The sequence below is a fragment of the Erithacus rubecula genome (genome assembly GCF_903797595.1).
Source record: "Erithacus rubecula genome assembly, chromosome: 13".
Classification (NCBI taxonomy): domain Eukaryota; kingdom Metazoa; phylum Chordata; class Aves; order Passeriformes; family Muscicapidae; genus Erithacus; species Erithacus rubecula.
In genome coordinates, this window is record NC_136665.1 from 1,164,313 (window position 1) to 1,187,157 (window position 22,845).

Consider the following 22,845-nt stretch of genomic DNA (forward strand, 5'->3'; position numbering starts at 1 on the left):
CAGGTTGACAAACTATCCCTTGTGGGATGATATTTTACCTGCAAAGGCCCAGAGGGCTTCAAAACTTCATACGCCAGGCTAAAGGAGAAACCTTTCCAGCAACCCCATCTAGAGGAAACCAAGATGAGAGATTTCCATTGTGTACCAGGGCTTGGCCTGCCGGGCTCATGCAGGCTCCGCTGGGGCTGCTCCTGTGCCTTGGGCCTCTGGGCACTCAGGGCAGCTCCGGGAGCAGCTGCAGCAGAGGGACCTTGGTGCACGAGTCCCCTTTCCCAGGGCTGGGAACGAGCTCCAAGGCCTCCAAGCCGAGAACCTCCAGCTTTGGCTGCTGCTGGGCCGTGCAAGGGCAAGGGCTGAGCCTGGCACAGCAATTACCTCCTGTGCCTGTGCCTGTGCCTGTGCCTGTGCCTTTTCCTGTGCCGGGGATTGCCTTTCCTCTTGGAGCAGGGGCTGGTGATGAGCGACTGCTTCCATGGGGAAATGCTGCATTCCACAGAACCTCTATGTCCATGTCTTATGGAGAAAGAGAGGGAGACAGCTGGATCAGATGGAACTGTTCTTCATTAGGGTGATGGCATTTTCAAGAGGCAATAATTGTTAGAGATATGAAAGGAGCAGAAAAGGCCCAGGTCATGGGGCTCAGAGAGGGTTGTCTTGTGTCCAAAGCACCACCTCTCCTGATCTACGTAAAGACTGGGAAATGCAGGGGGCTCAGGTATCCATGGCCTGTGAGGGACATTGGGTTCCCTGTGAGCTGATGCCAAAGGCCTTCCTGCAGAGGCTGGGGAGAAGCTGCGCCAGGCCAGGCTGGGAAACAGCCCTGCAGGGTGTACAGCAGCAGCGGGGCAGCGAGGCTGCCATGGATCCCTTCCCGCTGTGCCGGGCACGCGTGTCCAGATGTGCAGGGAAAGCCCCCGCTGATGTCAGGAGAAGGCTGGGGGAATGCACCCACCCACGCCCTTTCTGTTTCTCGCATTTCCTTCACAGTTTGTTCTAGGGTCCTTTGACTCAATCGATTCCTTCTCTCCTCTAGGTTTGTTCTCCCCTCTTAGAGGACCTTAACAGAAAGAATTCCATTGCATAGGAATGCATCCCAAAATTGCAGGTCAACCTGTGGGGTCATCAGGGATCCACTACTCACCCCTGTGATGGGAGCTGGGCTGTGCGTAGCAATCAGCAAAGGAGCTGGAAAAGTCTTCCCTGCAGACACACCTGTAACTCAACAGCCACACAAGGTTCCGTAACCTGGTTCTGGTCAGGTTGTCAATGATTATTCCTTGGTGGGAGAGTGAGAACATACCTGCAGGAGGCTCCAAGGGTTTTAAAAACTTTTCCAACCAAGCTAATGGAGAAGCCTTCCTAGGAACGTCACCTAGGAGGGAGCAGAGATCAGAAGCATTTCCATGTTGTGCTGGGATCCCCTTCTGTCTTAGGGAACAGGGAACTGCAAGGGGAGTGGGTAAAACTGCTGGGACCAGATATGAATGGACATGCCAAAGTGCTTTAGGGGCCTGGGGAGATCTATGGTGGCTCTCTTCACTCTTCAGACTCTTTCCACACCCTGTGGAACATCTCTGGCAGGGCACATAAACAAGCCTAGAGCCTGTTGGGATTCTGCCTCCCTTACTCAAGAGAGTCTGGGGGAGGAATCAGTCTCAGAGTGCCAGCCCCTCACAGGTTTTTTGGGCAGTGTCTCCCGCAGAGGGAGCCCAGCCGGACTGCTCAGTAGCCGAGTGCCCTGAGCCTGCTCGGGATAATTCCTCTGGGCTGTGCCGCTCTTGTGCGGGCTGTGCCCGCTCTGCCCAGCAGCAGAGATGGCAGCTCAAGGCTCAGCAGGGCTCAGGCCCAGAGGCACAGCAATTACCCTCCTGTCACTGTGCCTGGCATGGCCTCCCTCCAGCAATGGGAGACTGGCACTGAACCACTGCTTCCTCTGGGAAATGCTTCCTTCTGCACAGCCTCTCCTTTCGTTCCTGGAGAAAGGAAAAGGGAGAGCAGGATCAGATGGAACTGTTCCATGCTGGGCAGGTTGGCATCTTTAGGAGACAATGGTGGTGAAATTCATGGAATAGGCTTCAGGAAATCAGATAAGGTTTGGACCTCTCCCTGGGGCCAGAGCCCTCTCTCCTCAGAATGCAACCCCTCCTGATCTTCCAGGAAGCCAGGAAATTATAGGGAATCTCAGGGTTGTGCATGGCCTTGGGGCACTTTGGGCTCCCTGTGAGCTGATCCAGAGGCCTTCCTGCAGAGGCTGGGGATAAGCTGCAGCCAGGCCAGGCTGGGAAACAGCCCCTGCAGGGTGTGACAGCAGCAGGCTGTGCAGCGAGGCTGCCATGGATCCCTTCCCGCTGTGCCGGGCACGGCGTGTCCAGATGTGCAGGGAAAGCCCCCGGCTGCTGAGTGTCAGGAGAAGGCTGAGGGAAAAGCACCCACCTTGTTTTCTCTGCAGCATTTCCTTCAGCATTTTCCGCATGGCTTTGGATGATTTCATGGATTTCTTGTGTGCTGTGTCCCTCATCTCTCCTGTCAGAGGTCCTTACAGGAAAGTAGTTCCATTTTATGGGTGTAGATCCCACAAAATGCTGTGCTCAGCCCATGGGGTCAGCAGGGACACACTACTCACCCCTGTGATGGGAGCTGGGCTTGTGAGTAGTAATCAGCAAAGGAGCTGGAAAAGTCTTCCCTGCAGACACACCTGTAACTCAACAGCCACACAAAGTTCCGCACCTGGTTCTGGTCAGGTTGTCAATGATTATTCCTTGGTGGGACAGTGAGAACATACCTGCAGGAGGCTCCAAGGGCTTTAAAACTTTTTCCAACCAAGCAAATGGAAAAGCCTTCCTAGGAACGTCACCTAGGAGGGAGCACAGATCAGAAGCATTTCCATGTTGTGCTGGGATCCCCTTCCGTCTTAGGGAACAGGGAACTGCAAGGGGAGTGGGTAAAACTGCTGGGACCAGATATGAATGGACATGGCCAAAGGTGCTTAGGGGCCTGGGGAGATCTATGGTGGCTTTGGTCACTCTCTCCACTCCTTGCAGGCCCTGTGCAACATCTCTGCAGGGGCAGCTGGACAAACCTAGAGCCTGTTGGGATTCTCCCTGTCTTCCTGTGCCAGCCCCTCCCAGTTTTGGGCGGTGTCTCCCACAGAGGGAGCCCAGCAGGACTGCTCAGGTAGCCGAGTGCCCTGAGCCTGCTCGGGATAATTCCTCTGGGCTGTGCCGCTCTTGTGCGGGCTGTGCCCGCTCTGCCCAGCAGCAGAGATGGCAGCTCAAGGCTCAGCAGGGCTCAGGCCCAGAGGCACAGCAATTACCTCCTGTCACTGTGCCTGGCATGGCCTCCCTTCCAGCAATGGAGACTGGCACTGAACCCACTGCTTCCTCTGGGAAATGCTTCCTTCTGCACAGCCTCTCCTTTCATTCCTGGAGAAAGGAAAAGGGAGAGCGGGATCAGATGGAACTGTTCCCCACTGGGGAGGTGGCATCTTTAGGAGACAATGGTGGTGAAATTCATGAATAGGCTTCAGGAAATCAGATGAGGTTTGGGACCTCTCCCTGGGGCCAGAGCCCTCTCTCCTCTAGAATGCAACTCCTCCCGATCTTCCAAAAAGCCAGGAAATTTCAGGGGATCTCAGGGTGTGCATGGCCTTTGGGGCACTTTGGGCTCCCTGTGAGCTGATGCCAGAGGCCTTCCTGCAGAGGCTGGGGAGAAGCTGCAGCCAGGCCAGGCTGGGAAACAGCCCTGCAGGGTGTGTGACAGCAGCAGCGGGGCAGCGAGGCTGCCATGGATCCCTTCCCGCTGTGCCGGCACGGCGTGTCCAGATGTGCAGGGAAAGCCCCCGGCTGCTGAGTGTCAGGAGAAGGCTGAGGAAAATCACCCACCTTGTTTTCTCTGCAGCATTTCCTTCAGTCAGTTTTCCGCATGGCTTTGCATGGTTTTAGGGATTTCTTCTCTGCTTTGTCTCTGATCTTTCCTGTGAGAAGTCCTTAGAGCAAAGTAGTTCCATTTATAGGAGTGGATCCCACAGAAGCAGTGCTCATTCTGTGGGGTCAGCAGGGACACACTACTCACCCCTGAGATGGGAGTCGGGCTTGTGTGCAGCATCCAAGCCAGGAGGTGAAGAAATCCTTCCTGCAGACACACCTGTATACCAAAAGTCACAGAAGCTTCTCTCATCTCTGCTGCTCTGCCTGGGCAGCACTGAGCTGCAGGAGCAGTGAGGGGATTGCACAGGGCCAGGGCACACACGAGCACGGCTCTGTCCTGGCACCTGCAGCGATGCCCCCCTGGCCGAGCTTTGGGCTCTGAGCTGGCAGCTGCCCCAGGGGGAGAGGCCTTGACCTACCCTCCCAGCTCCCAGAGGCTCTTCCCTGGATGTGGGTTGGGAAGCCAGATCACCTTCCCCAACAGGTTCACCTGCAAAGAAAGGCAGGACAGAAGAGCTGCCAGCACTGCAGGAGATCCTCAGGCTGCCCATGGTCAGCAATGGAACCACACAAGGCACAGCCCTGGGCCCTTCCCTCCCCTCTCTGCACTTCTTGTGGCTGCCCAGGCAGGAGGTACTGGCATTGCACATGGGAATAGGATTGACAGCTAAATGTTCCTTCCTCCCACTGTCAGCGATCCTGTGGGATCACTTAGGGCTTGAGAAGGGAGCAGGACAAGATTTCCAGTATCCTTCAACCCTGAGATTTTCTTAAGGGAAATGGCACATGTGCGAGCCCTTTACACAGTGACACAGTTTATTCTGTCAGGAGCAGAGAATTGAGAACTTGCCTTCAACATTCTCTATAAACTTCAAGCCATCATTCACCAGCTCCTCCTGAGAACCCTTGTCCTGATCCCAATCTGGAAGGGAGCAGAGATCAGAAGCATTTCCATGCTGTGCTGGGATCCCCTTCTGCCTTAGGGAACTTGGCACTGCAAGGGGGTTGTGTAGGGCTGGTGGGGTCAGATATGAATGGACAATGCTGGGTGTTCTCTCCCTCCCACAGAGGAAAGCCTCCCTATAGCCCTATGCAAAACCATTCCCAACGCTTCCTGGGAGAAGGGAGCGCTGTCCCGGGAAAGGGGAGCCAGGCCGCCGGCTCACCTGCTCCCCGCGCTGGCCACGGAGCTGCCTGGGCAGCCCTGGCAGGCAGGGCCACAGCCAGGAGGAGCAGGAGGAAGAGGCGCAGAGCAAGGGCCATGGTGCCTTGCCCTCTGCCAGTGCCGCAGCTCTTGCTGCCACCGCTGTGCTGCCACCGCTGTCCCAATGTCAGCACCACTGCCGCCGCCGCCGCTGCTGCCGCAACAGTTGTGCTCCAGGACTGACTGCTCGGTGCCTGTGGTGCTGTGCAACCCCGGGGCTCTGGGGACCTCTGTGACCTCAGAGCCTGCTGTGACCTCAGCCTGCTGTCACCCCAGGGCCTGCTGTGACCTCAGCCTGCTGTCACCCCAGAGCCTGCTGTGACATCATGGCCTCTGCTGTACCCCCACAGTGTACCCCCATCTGTGCAAATGTCCTGATCTGACTGTAAATGTTTTGCTTCTTCAAAGGGCCATTGCCTAGCAAAACCTTTGTTTGCCTGCTGACACTGCTGGTCAGGCTGTCTCTCTGGAAATGCTCTTGATGGCTTCCTGTTGCAATGGGGAACAAAGAGACATGTACCCTTTTATGTGTCCAACAGAGATAGCTTTATTACAGAATTCACCCACTTTTGTACCTTCAATTTCAACCAGACAAAACCAAACCTTTAGTGAAGATGGGCAGCCATTGGCTGGCTCAGCTGCCGTCTGTCTACGCATCATTTCCACCAGTCTGTGTCCCATTGAAATGCTGTCCACACGTTCCTCCTCATAACTGCCTCTCACCTCCAGCCAACTTCCAACTTCCCATCCTGCAGCTGAGCCTTCCCCACAGGGCCTTCTGGTGAACATAACCCTTAGCAATTTTAACAATAATTATCCATTATCCCAGAGCTTCCCTCTTTTCCTGGGCATGGCCCTGGAGGAGGTGCCAGGCCCAGATGATGCCATTGATGGAGATGTGCCCTGAGCCCAGGGATGCTCAGCACAGGCTCCCCCAGCCCCTCGGGGCCCCTGGTCACAGCAGCTCCTGCCTGGCTCCTGCCTGCCCGCACCGTGGGCATCCATAGCTGCTCCTGGACATGGAGCTCAGCCAGTGCTGGTGCTGTGTGGGCTTTGCTGGTGGTACCACACGGACACTGGGGTGAGAGATCTAACTTTTTATTGGAATAGAACAATGGGCCATCACCTACCCAGGTGGGGGTGGGGGAGGGATCTCCTTCAGTATTGTTTAGAGGGCAGGGCCAGGGGGCAAAGGGGCTAAGGAAGGGCTGTATTGTTCTCAGCTAGGGCTGGAGGGTGCTGGGCTGGTGCTGGGGTCTCTAGAAGAACACGGGAATGGGCTGGGATAGGGCAGAGGGAGTTTAAAAATGGAGTGAAGGCCGCTTGGAGGTATGCATGGAGAGAAGAGATGGCAATGGGATCTACAGGGGGATCTAGAAGGGGTCCATGCAGATGGTCCTTTTGGAGTCCTCGTCTCAGAGCTCTTGCAAGGGCTGCCCAGGCCCTTATTTTTGCTGGAGAAGCTGCTCAAGCTGTCAGTGAGTTGTTGCTGTCATCTTTCATCTGCTGTCCAAAGGTTTGACTGTGGAGAGAGCAGAGTCTGAGGCCCCAGCTGCCCCTGGCACACAGGGAGCCTCGTGCCCAGCAGGGCCCAGAGCTGGCAAGGCTCCCCAGCACGGCTGGAGCTGCTGGCACAGCTTGGCCCAGCTGGACAGCTGCCCCTCAAGGCCCCGGCCAGCAGGGGATGGCTCTGGGCAGGGTCCCTGGCCAGGAGCAGCCCCAGAGCGCCTCTGCCTTTCAAGGGCAATCTGGTCCCCGCTCTTTCTCCTCCCCACCTTGCTCTGCCTCTGCCCGCTGCTCCTGGGGCTGCTCTTGGCCACGCAGCCTCAGCGGGAGCCAGCACTGGCTGCAGCCCCAGCGGCTCCTCAAGACAAGGCCCAGCAATTGGGAGGCCAATGAAAGCACTGGGCAGCAGCAGAAGCCTCAGCAGAGTTATGTGGACAACCACTGACCACGCACAACTCCATAGCAGCCCCACTGGCAATGTTTGCTGCCTACAAGCAGCCATCACATGAAGCCGCTGGAGGGGAAGAGCAACAAAACCCTCACCATTGTTTCTTCCAGCAATTCCAGATTTTGATGCAGGAAACAATGCACATAAAATCTAAAAAGAGCAGGCCTGATATTAACTCCAGCCATTTGCCTGTTTCCATAAAGAAACCCTTTCCAATGGCCTTCTGGGAATCGGGAATGCATGTTGAGGTGCCGGCTGCCTCTGTGGGAGCAATGGAGTGTCTGAGCCCGTGCTGTGTTCCACTGCTGAGCTGGCAGCTCGCTAGACACAGCCAGGACGTTCTCTGTTTCCCCAGAGCTGGGGCCTGGGGCACCTTTGCCCCCTTGGCACAGGCTGTGCCACCCAACAAAGCCCAGATGACCGGGAGGAGAGCCCGGGGGCAGCGCAGCTGCTTGGGCAGTGGCTCCTTCCAGGGACTCAGGCCCAAGCCAGCCCTGAGCAGCCACTGCCAGCCCCGAGCCTCCCTGCCCCGTGACACCTGCCCCAGCCCCAGGGGACACAGTCAGGCCCTATCAGGACCCAGTGCAGCCCCTGCCCAGTCAGGAGCCAGGGCTGGCTGTGGCCCTGGGCTCATGGCAGGGCTCCTGCTCGGGGCTGCTCCTGTGCCTTGGGTCTCTGGGCACTCAGGGCAGCTCCGGGAGCAGCTGCAGCAGGAGGGACCTTGGTGCATGAGTCCCCTTTCCCAGGGGCTGGGAACGAGCTCCAGAGGCCTCCAAGCCGAGAAACCTCCAGCTTTGGATGCTGCTGGACCGTGCAAGGACAAGGGCTGAGCCTGGCACAGCAATTACCTCCTGTTCCTGTTCCTGTGCCTGTTCCTGTTCCTGTGCCTGTTCCTGTTCCTGTGCCTGTGCCTGGCGTCGCTGTCCCCTGTGCAGTAGAGGCTGGCACCGAGCCACTGCTTCCACCGGAAAATGCCTCCTTCTGCACAGACTTTTGGTTCACCACTTGAAAAAAGAACAGAGACAGCTGGATCAGATGGAACTGTTCTCCACTAGGGAGGTGGCATCTTCAGGAGCCAGTGCTTGTGAAAAACATTGATAAGGATCGGGAAAATGCCCAGGATCTTCAGACTGGCCAAAGCACTCCCTCTTCCAAGCTGCCATGCCTCCTGATCTACCCTGAGATTGGGAAATTGCAGGGGATCTCAGGGCCCTGTGTGCATGGCCCCGTGGGCAGCTTGATTTTCCTGTCAGCTGATGTCAAAAGCCTGCTGAGTCCCAGGAGAAGGATAAGGGAAATGCACCCACGTTGGTCTCCCTGCACTTTCTTTTGTGTTTGTCTCAGGAATTCATCTGAGTCAATAGATATTTTGGCTCCATTTTCTTGGGTCTTTCTTTTTGGAGGGCCATAACAAAAAGTACGATAATTTCCCATGAATGGATCCCACAGAAGCAGTGGTCAGCATGTGGGGTCAGCAGGGACACACTACTCACCCTTGAGATGGGAGTCGGGCTTGTGTGCAGCATCCAAGCCAGGAGGTGAAGAAATCCTCCCTGCAGACACACCTGTAACTCAACAGCCACAGAAGCTTCTCTCATCTCTGCTGCTCTGCCTGGGCAGCACTGAGCTGCAGGAGCAGTGAGGGGATTGCACAGGGCCAGGGCACACACGAGCACGGCTCTGTCCTGGCACCTGCAGCGATGCCCCCCTGGCCGAGCTTTGGGCTCTGAGCTGGCAGCTGCCCCAGGGGGAGAGGCCTTGACCTACCCTCACCAGCTCCCAGAGGCTCTTCCCTGGATGTGGGTTGGGAAGCCAGATCACCTTCCCCAACAGGTTCACCTGCAAAGAAAGGCAGGACAGAAGAGCTCCCAGCACTGCAGGAGATCCTCAGGCTGCCTGGTGCTGGCAAAGGAGCCACACAAGGCACAGCCCTGGGCCCTTCCCTTCCCTCTCTGCACTTCTTGTGGCTGCACAGAGCACACAGAAGGAGACACTGGCATTGCACATGGGAAGAGCATTGACAGCTAAAATGCTTCTTCCTCCCACTGTCAGCGATCCTGTGGGATCACCCAGGGCTCCTGAAGAGAGCAGGGCAAGGTTTCCAGAAACCATCAACCTTGAAGTGATCTTAAGGGGAATGGCACATGAGTGAGCTCTTGCCACAGTTACACTGCTTCTTCTGTCAGGAAAGGGTTATTAAGAACCTGCCTTCAGCATCCTCTAGGAAATTCATGCCATATTCCAGCAGGGCTTCCAGATAATCCAAGTCACGATCCCAATCTGGAAGGGAGCAGAGATCAGAAGCATTTCCATGCTGTGCTGGGATCCCCTTCTGCCTTGGAGAACTGGGCACTGCAAGGGGGTTGTGTAGGGCTGTGAGGGCCAGATGTGAATGGGCATGGGCAAAGCTGCAGAAGGGCCTGGGGATATCTGGGCTGGCTCCTGGTCAAGGCTGCACCCTCTTTGCTGACCCTGTGCAACATCTCTGGAGTGGAAACTGAGGCAGTCCAGGGCCCACTAAGTATTCTCTCTCTTGCACCGGGGAAATACTCCCTAAAGCCCTGGGGAAAATCTGGAGCAGACAGTGCCACAAGCACGCCTCCCAACCTCAAACCCTCTTTCTCCTGTGAGCTCCCCCAGCCCCAAGGGACACAGTCAGGCCCTCTCAGAGCCCTGCTCTCCCCCTGTGCCCTTTCCCCACCATGGGCACCCCTTGCAGCCCCTCCCAGGATTTGGGCGGTGTCTCACACAGAGGGAGCCCAGCAGGACTGCTCAGTAGCCGAGTGCCCTGAGCCTGCTCGGGATAATTCCTCTGGGCTGTGCCACTCTTGTGCGGGCTGTGCCCGCTCTGCCCAGCAGCAGAGATGGCAGCTCAAGGCTCAGCAGGGCTCAGGCCCAGAGGCACAGCAATTACCTCCTGTCACTGTGCCTGGCATGGCCTCCCTTCCTGCAATGGAGACACTGCTTCCTCTGGGAAATGCTGCCTTCATCACAGCCTCCACATCCACTTCTGGAGGAAGGAAAAGGAACATCGACATGAGATGGAACCATTCTGCATTTGGGAGGTGGCACCTTCAGGAGACAATGCTTGTGAAAATGTTGATAATATTCAGGAAAATGCCAAGGCTCTTCAGGCTGGGCCAGGGCCCTCCCTTCTCCAAACATCTGCCCTTTCTGATTCACTCCAAGATCTGGAAATTTCACGGGACCTTAGGGTGTGAGATCTCAGGGGAATGTCTGTGGGGCACATTGGGCCCCCAGTCAGCTGATGCCAAAGTTCTTCCTGCAGAGGCTGGAGAGAAGCTGCAGCCAGGCCAGGCTGGGAAACAGCCCTGCAGGGTGTGACAGCAGCAGCGGGGCAGCGAGGCTGCCATGGATCCCTTCCTGCTGTGCCGGGCACGGCGTGTCCAGATGTGCAGGGAAAGCCCCCGGCTGCTGAGTGTCAGGAGAAGGCTGAGGGAAATGCACCCACCTTCTCCTCCCTGCAGCATTTCCTTCAGCATTTGCCTCATGATTTGCAATAGCTCCTGGAATTTCTTGTTTGCCTTGTGTTTAGTCTTTCCTGTTTGAGTACCTTAAATGAAAATAGTTCAATTTCCAAGCAGTAACCACAGAAAAGCAGCGCTCAGCCTGTGGGGTCAGAAGGGACCCACTACTCACCCCTGTGATGGGAGCTGGGCTTGTGTGTAGCATCCAGGCCAGGAGTTGGAGAAATGCTCCCTGCAGACACACCTGTAACTCAACAGCCCGAGAAACATCTCGCACCTGGTTCTTGCCAGGTTGACAAACTATCCCTTGTGGGATAGTGATATTTTACCTGCAGGAGGCCCAGAGGGCTTCAAAACTTCATACCGCCAGGCTAAAGGAGAAACCTTCCCAGCAACCCCATCTAGAAGGAAACCAAGATGAGAAGAGTTTCCATTGTGTACCAGGGCTGGCTGTGGCCCTGGGCTCATGGCAGGGCTCCTGCTCGAGGCTGCTCCTGTGCCTTGGGCCTCTGGGCACTCAGGGCAGCTCCGGGAGCAGCTGCAGCAGGAGGGACCTTGGTGCACGAGTCCCCTTTCCCAGGGGCTGGGAACGAGCTCCAGAGGCGTCCAAGCCGAGAAACCTCCAGCTTTGGCTGCTGCTGGGCCGTGCAAGGGCAAGGGCTGAGCCTGGCACAGCAATTACCTCCTGTGCCTGTGCCTGTGCATGTGCCTTTTCCTGTGCCTGTGCCTGTGCCTGGCATCACCTTTCCTCTTGAAGCAGAGGCTGCCGATGAGCCACTGCTTCCACGGGGAAATGCTGCATTCCACAGAATCTCTATGTCCATGTCTTATGGAGAAAAAGAGGGAGACAGCTGGATCAGATGGAGCTGTTCTTCATTAGGGTGATGGCATTTTCAAGAGGCAATACTTGTTAGAGATATGAGAAAAACCAGGAAAAAGCCCAGGTTCATGGGGCTCAGAGAGGGTTGTCTTGTGTCCAAAGCACCACCTCTCCTGATCTACCATAAAGACTGGGAAATGTACGGGGCTCAGGGTATCCATGGCCTGTGAGGGACATTGGGCTCCCTGTGAGCTGATGCCAGAGTTCTTCCTGCAGAGGCTGGGGAGAAGCTGCAGCCAGGCCAGGCTGGGAAACAGCCCTGCAGGGTGTGACAGCAGCAGCGGGGCAGCGAGGCTGCCATGGATCCCTTCCCGCTGTGCCGGGCACGGCGTGTCCAGATGTGCAGAGAAAGCCCCCGGCTGCTGAGTGTCAGGAGAAGGCTGGGGGAAATGCACCCACCACGACCTTTCTGCAGTTCCTTCACAGTTTGTTCTAGGGTGTCCTTTGACTCAAGCGATTCCTTCTCTCCTCTAGGTTTGTTCTCCCCTCTTAGATTTCCTTAACAGAAAGAATTTCCATTGCATAGGAATGCATCCCAAAATTGCAGGGTTCAACCTGTGGGGTCATCAGGGATCCACTACTCACCCCTGTGATGGGAGCTGGGCTTGTGCGTAGCAATCAGCAAAGGAGCTGGAAAAGTCTTCCCTGCAGACACACCTGTAACTCAACAGCCACACAAGGTTCCGTCACCTGGTTCTGGTCAGGTTGTCAATGATTATTCCTTGGTGGGACAGTGAGAACATACCTGCAGGAGGCTCCAAGGGTTTTAAAACTTTTTCCAACCAAGCTAATGGAGAAGCCTTCCTAGGAACGTCACCTAGGAGGGAGCAGAGATCAGAAGCATTTCCGTGTTGTGCTGGGATCCCCTTCTGTCTTAGGGAACAGGGAACTGCAAGGGGAGTGGGTAAAACTGCTGGGACCAGATATGAATGGACATGGCCAAAGATGCTTAGGGGCCTGGGGAGATCTATGGTGGCTCTCTTCACTCTTCAGACTCTTTCCACACCCTGTGGAACATCTCTGGCAGGGCACATAAACAAGCCTAGAGCCTGTTGGGATTCTGCCTCCCTTACTCAAAGAGAGTCTGGGGGAGAATCAGTCTTCAGAGTGCCAGCCCCTCCCAGGTTTTGGGCGGTGTCTCCCACAGAGGGAGCCCAGCAGGACTGCTCAGTAGCCGAGTGCCCTGAGCCTGCTCATGATAATTCCTCTGGGCTGTGCCGCTCTTGTGCGGGCTGTGCCCGCTCTGCCCAGCAGCAGAGATGGCAGCTCAAGGCTCAGCAGGGCTCAGGCCCAGAGGCACAGCAATTACCTCCTGTCACTGTGCCTGGCATGGCCTCCCTTCCAGCAATGGAGACTGGCACTGAACCACTGCTTCCTCTGGGAAATGCTTCCTTCTGCACAGCCTCTCCTTTCATTCCTGGAGAAAGGAAAAGGGAGAGCGGGATCAGATGGAACTGTTCCCTGCTGGGCAGGTGGCATCTTTAGGAGACAATGGTGGTGAAATTCATGAATAGGCTTCAGGAAATCAGATGAGGTTTGGGACCTCTCCCTGGGGCCAGAGCCCTCTCTCCTCAGAATGCAACCCCTCCTGATCTTCCAGGAAGCCAGGAAATTATAGGGAATCTCAGGGTGTGCATGGCCCGTGGGGCACTTTGGGCTCCCTGTGAGCTGATGCCAGAGGCCTTCCTGCAGAGGCTGGGGAGAAGCTGCAGCCAGGCCAGGCTGGGAAACAGCCCTGCAGGGTGTGACAGCAGCAGCGGGGCAGCGAGGCTGCTATGGATCCCTTCCCGCTGTGCCGGGCACGGCGTGTCCAGATGTGCAGGGAAAGCCCCCGGTTGCTGAGTGTCAGGAGAAGGCTGGGGGAAATGCACCCACCTTGTTTTCTCTGCAGCATTTCCTTCAGCATTTTCCGCATGGCTTTGGATGATTTCATGGATTTCTTGTGTGCTGTGTCCCTCATCTCTCCTGTCAGAGGTCCTTACAGGAAAGTAGTTCCATTTTATGGGTGTAGATCCCATAAAATGCTGTGCTCAGCCCATGGGGTCAGCAGGGACACACTACTCACCCCTGTGATGGGAACTGGGCTTGTGAGTAGTAATCAGCAAAGGAGCTGGAAAAGTCTTCCCTGCAGACACACCTGTAACTCAACAGCCATACAAGGTTCCGTCACCTGGTTCTGGTCAGGTTGTCAATGATTATTCCTTGGTGGGACAGTGAGAACATACCTGCAGGAGGCTCCAAGGGTTTTAAAACTTTTTCCAACCAAGCTAATGGAGAAGCCTTCCTAGGAACGTCACCTAGGAGGGAGCAGAGATCAGAAGCATTTCCATGTTGTGCTGGGATCCCCTTCTGTCTTAGGGAACAGGGAACTGCAAGGGGAGTGGGTAAAACTGCTGGGACCAGATATGAATGGACATGGCCAAAGGTGCTTAGGGGCCTGGGGAGATCTATGGTGGCTCTCTTCACTCTTCAGACTCTTTCCACACCCTGTGGAACATCTCTGGCAGGGCACATAAACAAGCCTAGAGCCTGTTGGGATTCTGCCTCCCTTACTCAAAGAGAGTCTGGGGGAGAATCAGTCTTCAGAGTGCCAGCCCCTCCCAGGTTTTGGGCAGTGTCTCCCGCAGAGGGAGCCCAGCAGGACTGCTCAGTAGCCGAGTGCCCTGAGCCTGCTCGGGATAATTCCTCTGGGCTGTGCCGCTCTTGTGCGGGCTGTGCCCGCTCTGCCCAGCAGCAGAGATGGCAGCTCAAGGCTCAGCAGGGCTCAGGCCCAGAGGCACAGCAATTACCTCCTGTCACTGTGCCTGGCATGGCCTCCCTTCCAGCAATGGAGACTGGCACTGAACCACTGCTTCCTCTGGGAAATGCTTCCTTCTGCACAGCCTCTCCTTTCATTCCTGGAGAAAGGAAAAGGGAGAGCGGGATCAGATGGAACTGTTCCCTGCTGGGCAGGTGGCATCTTTAGGAGACAATGGTGGTGAAATTCATGAATAGGCTTCAGGAAATCAGATGAGGTTTGGGACCTCTCCCTGGGGCCAGAGCCCTCTCTCCTCAGAATGCAACCCCTCCTGATCTTCCAGGAAACCAGGAAATTATAGGGAATCTCAGGGTGTGCATGGCCCGTGGGGCACTTTGGGCTCCCTGTGAGCTGATGGCAGAGGCCTTCCTGCAGAGGCTGGGGAGAAGCTGCAGCCAGGCCAGGCTGGGAAACAGCCCTGCAGGGTGTGACAGCAGCAGCGGGGCAGCGAGGCTGCCATGGATCCCTTCCCGCTGTGCCGGGCACGGCGTGTCCAGATGTGCAGGGAAAGCCCCCGGCTGCTGAGTGTCAGGAGAAGGCTGAGGGAAATGCACCCACCACGGCGTCTCTCCAGATCACTAAGCATCTAGTCCAGAAGTCTGTCGGACTCCAGCGATTTCTTGTCTCCTATGTCTGGGTTGTTCCAACTAGGAGGGCCTTAATGGAAAGTAGTTCCATTTCTCATTCAGGCTGCAGGGGCAGTGGGTGCAGTGAGTGCTTCAAGGCACTCCACCAGCTCTGCCTTCCGCTCAAGAGCAGGGGCAGTGGCAGCACGTGCCTCCAACGGCCACACACTGTGATGGAAGAGCCTCTTTCAGGGCAGTCAGCAGAGAAAAGATGCACTGGAGCTGCCAGCAGCTCTGAACCCAGCCCATGCCATGTTTAGGGCTTGGCAGTGGCAGCAGGAACAGTTCAGGCTGCCTGGATCCAGCCAAGGAGCCACACAAGGCACAGCCCTGGGCCCTTTCCTTCCCTCTCTTGATCTTCTGTGTGGATGCACAGAGCACACCGGAGGAGACACTGGCATTGCACATGGGAGGAGCATTGACAGCTAAATGCTCCTTCCTCCAACTGACAGAGATCCTGTGGGATCGCCCAGGGCTCCAGAAGGGAGCAGGGCAAGGTTTCCAGAATCTCTGAACCCTGAGATGATCTTAAGTGAAGCGGCACCTGAGTGAGCCCTTGCCACACTGAGAACTATTTGACTGTGAGGAAAGGGATGCTGAGAATTTGCCTCCATGAAAACTCGTATGATTGAAACTCTCCTCCATCCAAGCTGCTGGATCATCAAGCAATGGATCAACACTCTCAGCCCTCTCATCTAGAAGGGAGCACAGATCAGAAGCATTTCCATGGTGTGCTAGGATCCCCTTGATCCTTAGGGAGGGAACTGGGCTATGCAGTCAGGTCGTGTAAGGCTGTGAGAGCCAGATGGGAATGAACATGGCCAACGCTGCAGAGGGGTCTAGGGAATTCTGGGCTGGCTGGCTGGCTTTGAAGCGTCGGGAGCTCGTTCCCCTGGGAAAGGGGACTCGTGCACCAAGGTCCCTCCTGCTGCAGCTGCTCCCGGAGCTGCCCTGAGTGCCCAGAGGCCCAAGGCACAGGAGCAGCCCCAAGCAGGAGCCCTGCCATGAGCCCAGGGCCACAGCCAGCCCTGGCTCCCGACTGGGCAGGGGCTGCACTGGGTCCTGACAGGGCCTGACTGTGTCCCCTGGGGCTGGGGCAGCTGTCACGGGGCAGGGAGGCTCTGGGTGGGCAGTGGCTGCTCAGGGCTGGCTTGGGCCCGGGTCCCTTGAAGGAGCCACTGCCCAAGCAGCTGCGCTGCCCCCGGGCTCTCCTCCCGGCCCTCTGGGCTTTGTTGGGTGGCACAGCCTGTGCCAAGGAGGCAAAGGTGCCCCAGGCCCCAGCTCTGGGGGAACAGAGAGTGTCCTGGCTGTATCCAGCGAGCTGCAAGCTCTGCAGTGGAACACAGCACGGGCTCAGACACTCCATTACTCCTACAGATGCAGCCAGCACCTCAACACATGTTCCCAATTTCCAGAAGGACATTGGAAAGGGTTTCTGTAAGGATACATGCTGCAGGCTAGAGTTCATTTCAGTCCTGCTTCATTTGGTACCTGTCTTCATGCTGTGCTGTGTTGGAATCTGGTATTGCTTGAAGAGAAACCAGTGTGTGTTTTATTACCTCCCTCAAACAGATTCATTTGCTGGTGGCTGTAGACAGGAAACATTGCCAGTGAGGCTGCTATGGAGTTGTGCATGGTCAGTGGTTGTCCACATAACTCTGCTGAGGGTTCTGCTGCTGCCCAGTGCTTTCATTGGCCTCCCAATTGCTGGGCCTTGTCCCGAGGAGCCGCTGGGGCTGCAGCCAGTGCTGGCTCCCGCTGAGGCTGCATGACCAAGAGCAGCCCCAGGAGCAGCGGGCAGAGGCAGAGCAAGGTGGGGAGGAGAAAGAGCGGGGACCAGATTGCCCTTGAAAGGCAGAGGCGCTCTGGGGCTGCTCCTGGCCAGGGACCCTGCCCAGAGCCATCCCCTGCTGGCCGGGGCCTTGAGGGGCAGCTGTCCAGCTGGGCCAAGCTGTGCCAGCAGCTCCAGCCGTGCTGGGGAGCCTTGCCAGCTCTGAGCCCTGCTGGGCACGAGGCTCCCTGTGTGCCAGGGGCAGCTGGGGCCTCAGACACTGCTCTCTCCACGGGAGTGATTCTCCCCATTCTCAAGACCAGCCAAAGACTTCAGCCTGGATGAACTGGATCTGTCATCTTGCATCTCCATGCACATGTGCCTTTTCCATGCAACAGCTGCATTACCAACTAATTCCTGTACACATGGTGCCACCAGGACGCATAACAGGACCCTCTGTTGGCAAAGGGACTGGCCCCTTCCTTTAGCCAGGGCAAGAGTTGGGGCCCTTCAGCCCAGGCAGAGCCTGAGTCCAGCATCGCCTTTGGCCTTCAGCTCTGGTCTCTGGATGCCACCAGCAGCACTGGAAGAGCTCCTTGTCTGGCACAGCCAGTGCTGGGCTGGCTGCAGCTGGGTACAGGACTCCTGAGACCAAAAGACACCTCATGTTATCTTTGTTTTTCACTTTCAAACATAGAGAATTTTTTTTTGCGGGAAGCTCCCTGCAAAGCCTCGGTCCCGGCCTGCAGGAGCAGCAGCAGGCAGAGCCCATCCCTCGGGGGCCATGGTCAGAGCCCATTCCTCGGGGCCATGGCCAGAGCCCACCCCTCGGGCCGGCGGGGCCTCTGCAGTCTCTGTGCCCTGGTCTGGCCGGGTCCTGCGGCCGGGCTGGGCCGGGTCAGGGTCCCGGTGGGGAAGGGCCGCGGCCCCGCGCTCCGATGGGGCTGCGATCAGCACCGGAGGCCCAACAAGGGCCTCGCTAGCCCTGGCCCTGTGCTGCAGCCAGTGACGCATTCACAGCCACGGCTGCTCTGGGGCACAGGAGGCACCGGGGTTACAGCTGAGGCCGTGGCTGCTCCCACTGAGGACTCCATGCAGTGCCCAGTTGCCTCAAGCACATGGGGAATCCAGCACACCATGAAAAGTCTTCTGATCTGTGCTCCCATCTAGACTGGGATCAAGTCATGGATTGACTGGAAGTCCTAGCCAGTCACAGTGTGAAGATCGTGGTGCATGCTGAAGGCAACTTTTAAATGTGCCTTTCATGACAGAATAATCCCTCATTATTAGCCCTGCTCAGGCGCAGCGGGCAGAGGCAGAGCAAGGTGGGGAGGAGAAAGAGCGAGGACCAGATTGCCCTTGAAAGGCAGAGGTGCTCTGCTGCCCTTTCCTGGCCAGGGACCCTGCCCAGAACCATCCCCTCTTTCTCCTCCCCACGTTGCTCTGCCTCTGCCCGCTGCTCCTGGGGCTGCTCTTGGCCACGCAGCCTCAGCGGGAGCCAGCACTGGCTGTAAGCAGTGAGGAGTGCAGTTCCACTGCAGCTCCTGCACACAACAGCATCTCATGACTGAGCCAGTGGGCAGCTTTTAGAAGAAACCTCCATCCTCATTTTAATACTCAGGACCTTTCCCTGTTCATGAAATGATGGAATTTTCTGGCTGTTATAATGCCAGCTTTTGCTTCCTTTAGCTTCTTTTTCCCCTCAGGTGCAGGTCTATCCCCAGTTTCGTATCTTAAGCTTTTATTCCAAAATGCTTGTGGACACTGCTGAAGGCTGTTGGTTTTCTCATCTCCAGCTCAGATCTTTCCAAGGCTGAATTTTCTCAAAGTTAAACAAGAGAAAGAAGTATGAATAACACAGATTAACACCTAGTGTTTATCACAGAACAGTGTGTGCATCTCGTGATGTTTTGCAGAAAGCATCTTTTCAAAGAGGTGTTGCCTTCTTAGACCAATAAACCTTTTCTATTGTGTATTGCACAATCCATCCTATAGAAGTGTGGTGGCCTTTCAATAAACCTGCCTTGAAGAAGTTTTGTGTGTGTTGCTAGATCATTCGCTCTTCCTAATCAGATATCAACAAATGCTTATTTACACGTGATTGTTTAAAGTCCTCATCCAGAAAAAAAAAAACTTCTAACATCGTGCTACCAAAGTTGCCAGTGATTTTTATCAGCATGTTCAGAGTGGGCCAGGACTTGGCCAGTTTGAAGACTCTCAGCTAAAAAAAAAAAAAAAAAAAAAGAAACACACCAAAAAGATCCACAAAAAAACCACCACCCCGCCTCCCAAAAAAACCCCAAAAAACCAAAACAAAACAAACCCCCCCCCACAAAAAACCAAAAAAACCCACATAAAAAAAAACCAAACAAAAGAACCACACAAAATCTCCCAACAAAACAGACAAATCTCAAACAAAGAAGAAAATAAAGCAGAACTTCCTAAGCAACAACCATTTTGTATTTTAAAGAAAGGTAAATCCATGCTTCTGCTACTGAGGTTAGAGGGAGTAGAAAATGCTTAGCCTTTTTGGAAATTTGGTCATTTTCTACTTAGTTATTTTCCAGAATGCTTCATCGTTCTGGAAATTTGAGTATTTTGTACTTAGTTATTCCCCAGAAAGCTTAAATTTGCTGGAAATTTGGGCTTGAGTATTTTGTATCTAGTTATACCTAAGAATGCTTAACCTTGCGGGAAATTTGGGTTTTTTGTACTTCGTTATTCCCCACACGCTTATCCCCCTTCCCAAAGGAAAAGTCTCCCTTCCCTGCCCAAATGCAAGCTGCTGCTACTCAGATCTCGAAAGAGCTGCCATGAAGAAGGAAGATCCCATAAAAATTGGCACCACTCAATCTCTGTCCTGCCCAAACCCAGAAAAAAGCGGGTCCTATGTAAATGGGAGAAATTCCTTATGCGAGAAGAACAGCTGGAATGGTCAAGGGAGGGACAGGCTGGGAACTGGGGAAAGGTTTTTCTCCAGGTTAGGCACTGAACATGCTCCCAATGAATGGGAACAAGCCCAGGGCTGCCAGAGCTCAAAGAATATTTGGACAACGGGAACAGGGTGGGATTTTCAGGTGTCTGTGCAAGGTCAGGAGCTGAACTGAATGTCCCTTGGGGGTCCCTTCCAACTCAATTCTCTGATTGTAAGCTTTAGAGTAGTTCCCTCACAAACACACTGGAAAATAACTGGTTTATTGGAATATTGGAATACTGGAATAGTTGAATATTTGAATATGGAATATTGGAAGTAGGAATATTGGAATATTGGAATATTTGCATTTATAATATTGGAATATTGGAATGTGGAATATTGGAGCAATGGAATATGAAATATGGGATTATTAGAATAATGGAATGTGGGATATTGGAGCAATGGAATATGAAATATTGGAATATTAGAATACTGGAATGTGGGATATTGGAATATTGGAATATGTACTATTGGAATATTGGAATGTGGGATATTGGAATATTGGAATTGAAACATTGGAATATTGGAACGTAGAATATGGGAATAGGGAATATTGGAATATTGCAAAAATGGAATGTGCAATATTGCAATATGGGAATATAGGAATATTGAAATATGGGAATATAGGAATATTCCAATGTTGAAATTTTGGAATGTGGAACATTGGAACATTGGAATATGGGAATAAGCGAATATTAAAATATTGGAATATGGAATCTTGAAATATTGGAATATTGGAATATAGAGTATGGGAGTGTTGGAATATTAGAATATTGGGATATAGAATATTCCAATATTGAAATATTGGAATGTGGAATTTTGAAATATTGGAATATGAGAATAATGGGAAGTAGAATATTGGAATATTGGTCAATGGGGATATTGGAATATTGGAATATGGGAATATGAATTATTAGAATGTGGAATGTTGGAAATATTGGAATATAGGAATATGGAGTATTCCAATATGGGAAGACTGGAATATGAAATATTGGAATATTGGAATATGGAATGTTAGAATATTGGAATATTGAAATATTGGAACGTGGACTATTGCAATTTTGGAATATGGAATATTGGTGAAGAGAATAGTGGAATATTGGAACATGAAAATATGGGATAATTGGAGTATTAGTATATGGAATATTGCAATATTGGAATATGGGAGTACGGGAATGTGGGACTATCACAATATGGGAATATGGAATATTGCAATATGGATATATGGAGTATCGGAATGTGGGTAATTGGAATACAGACAATTCCATTATTGCTTTATTTAAATTTGGATTATTGGAATATTGGAATATTGAATATTGGAATATGGGAATATTGGAATATGGGAATATTGGAATATTGTATATTCCTATACTGGAATAATGCAAAATGGAGTATTGGAATAGTGGAATATGGAATATCGGAATATACAATATTAGAATATGGAATATTGGAATATGGAATATTGGTATATTACAATATTGTAACACTGGAATATTGAATACTGGAATATTGCAATATTGGAATATCTAATATTGGAATATTGCAATATTGGAATCCTGGAAATGTGCTATCTTGGAATATTGCATAATGGAATATTCCAATATTGGAATTGTGAAAATTGAAATCTTGGAATGTGGAATATTGAAAAATTGGAATATGGGACTAATGCAATATAGAATATTGGAATTTTGAATATTCCAGTATTGGAATAAAACATATAAGAATATGGAATATTAGAATATTGCAATGTGGAATATTGGAATAGGGAATATTGGAATAGGGAATATTTCACTATCAAAATACTGGAATACAGAATATGAGACTATTGGAATATGGGAATATGGAATATAAGGATGAGGAATAATTTAATATTTGTATATTGGAATATGGAATATTACTATACTGGAATATTACAATATTGGAATCTTAGGATATTGGAATATTATTGGAATATAATATTGGAATATAATAATGGAATATTAAATGTGGAATATTTCATTATGGGATTATGGAGTATTGGAAATAAAGAGGATTGGAATATGGGAATATTGGAATATTGGAATGTTAGAATATGGAATATTTCGATATTGAAATATGGGAATAATGGAATATTGAAATATTGGAATACGGAATATTGGAATATAAGTATATGGATTATTGGAAATATTGTAATGAATTTAAAATGTAATATTGGACTATTGGAAAATTGGAATACTAGAATATTGGAATCTTGAATATTGGAATATTGGAATATAGGAATATTGCAATATTGGAATATGGGAATGCTGGAATATGGAAATATTGGAATGTGGAATACTGAAATATTGATACAGGGGAATATTGGAGAAATTGAAGATAGGAGTATGGAATATTAGAATATTGGAATATTGGAATGCGGAATATTGGAATTTGAAACATTCCGATGTTGGAGTACTGGAATATGGAATATTGGAATATTGAAATATTGGAATGTGGAATATTGAAATATTGGAATATGGGAATAATGGAATACTGAAATACTGGAATATGGAATATTTGAATATTGGATTATTGGAATATTGAAAACTTGAAATGTTGAAATATGGAATATTGGATTATTGGAATGTGGAATATAGTAATAGGCGAATCTGGAATATGGGAATATGGGAATATTGGAATATAGAATATTGAAATATTGCAATATGGTAATATTGGAATATTTTATGCAGCATATCAAATTATTGAAATATGGAATATTAGAATATCGAAATAGGGAATATTTAAAATATTGGAAATATGGAATATCGGAATATTGGAATACTGGAATGTGGAAAATTAGAATACTGCCATGTCAAACATTGGAATACGGGAATAGTGGAATATTGGAATATGGAATACTCCAATATGGAAATACTGGAATATGGAGTATTGGAATCTTGGAACCTTGGACCTTGAAAATTGGAATATTGGAATATTGCGCTGTGGAAATATTGGAATATTGGAATGTGGAGTACTGGAATCATGGAACCCTGGAACCTTGGAATATTGGAATACTGGAATATTGGTATGTGGAATATTGCAAAATGGGAATATGGAGTATAGGATTGTGGAATATTGGAATATTGCAATATTGCAATATTGGAATATGGGAATGCTGAAATATTGGAATATGGAATATAGAAATATTGGAATGTGGAATATTGAAATATTGATATATGGGAATATTGGAAAAAATGAACATATGAA

The 22,845-nt window shown here is 52.0% G+C and overlaps 1 protein-coding gene and 1 long non-coding RNA gene across 2 annotated transcripts in view; both read right to left on the minus strand.

The window, feature by feature from the left end:
• Positions 1-22,845, minus strand: part of LOC306807311 (uncharacterized protein) — a 1,031,843-nt gene that overhangs the window by 372,164 nt on the left and 636,834 nt on the right. Inside the window, exons 11-13 of the mRNA XM_079316761.1 lie at positions 10,557-10,658; positions 8,852-8,923; positions 2,624-2,695 (exon numbers count right to left, since the gene is read on the minus strand). Coding sequence (XP_079172887.1) covers positions 2,624-2,695; positions 8,852-8,923; positions 10,557-10,658 — 246 coding nt within the window. The remainder of the gene's footprint in view (positions 1-2,623; positions 2,696-8,851; positions 8,924-10,556; positions 10,659-22,845) is intronic.
• LOC306807339 lies at positions 13,672-14,982 on the minus strand. The gene is made up of 3 exons (XR_013775696.1): positions 14,808-14,982; positions 14,242-14,349; positions 13,672-13,749 (listed from the first exon to the last, which is right to left on the minus strand). It is a non-coding gene; the product is annotated as an uncharacterized lncRNA (long non-coding RNA).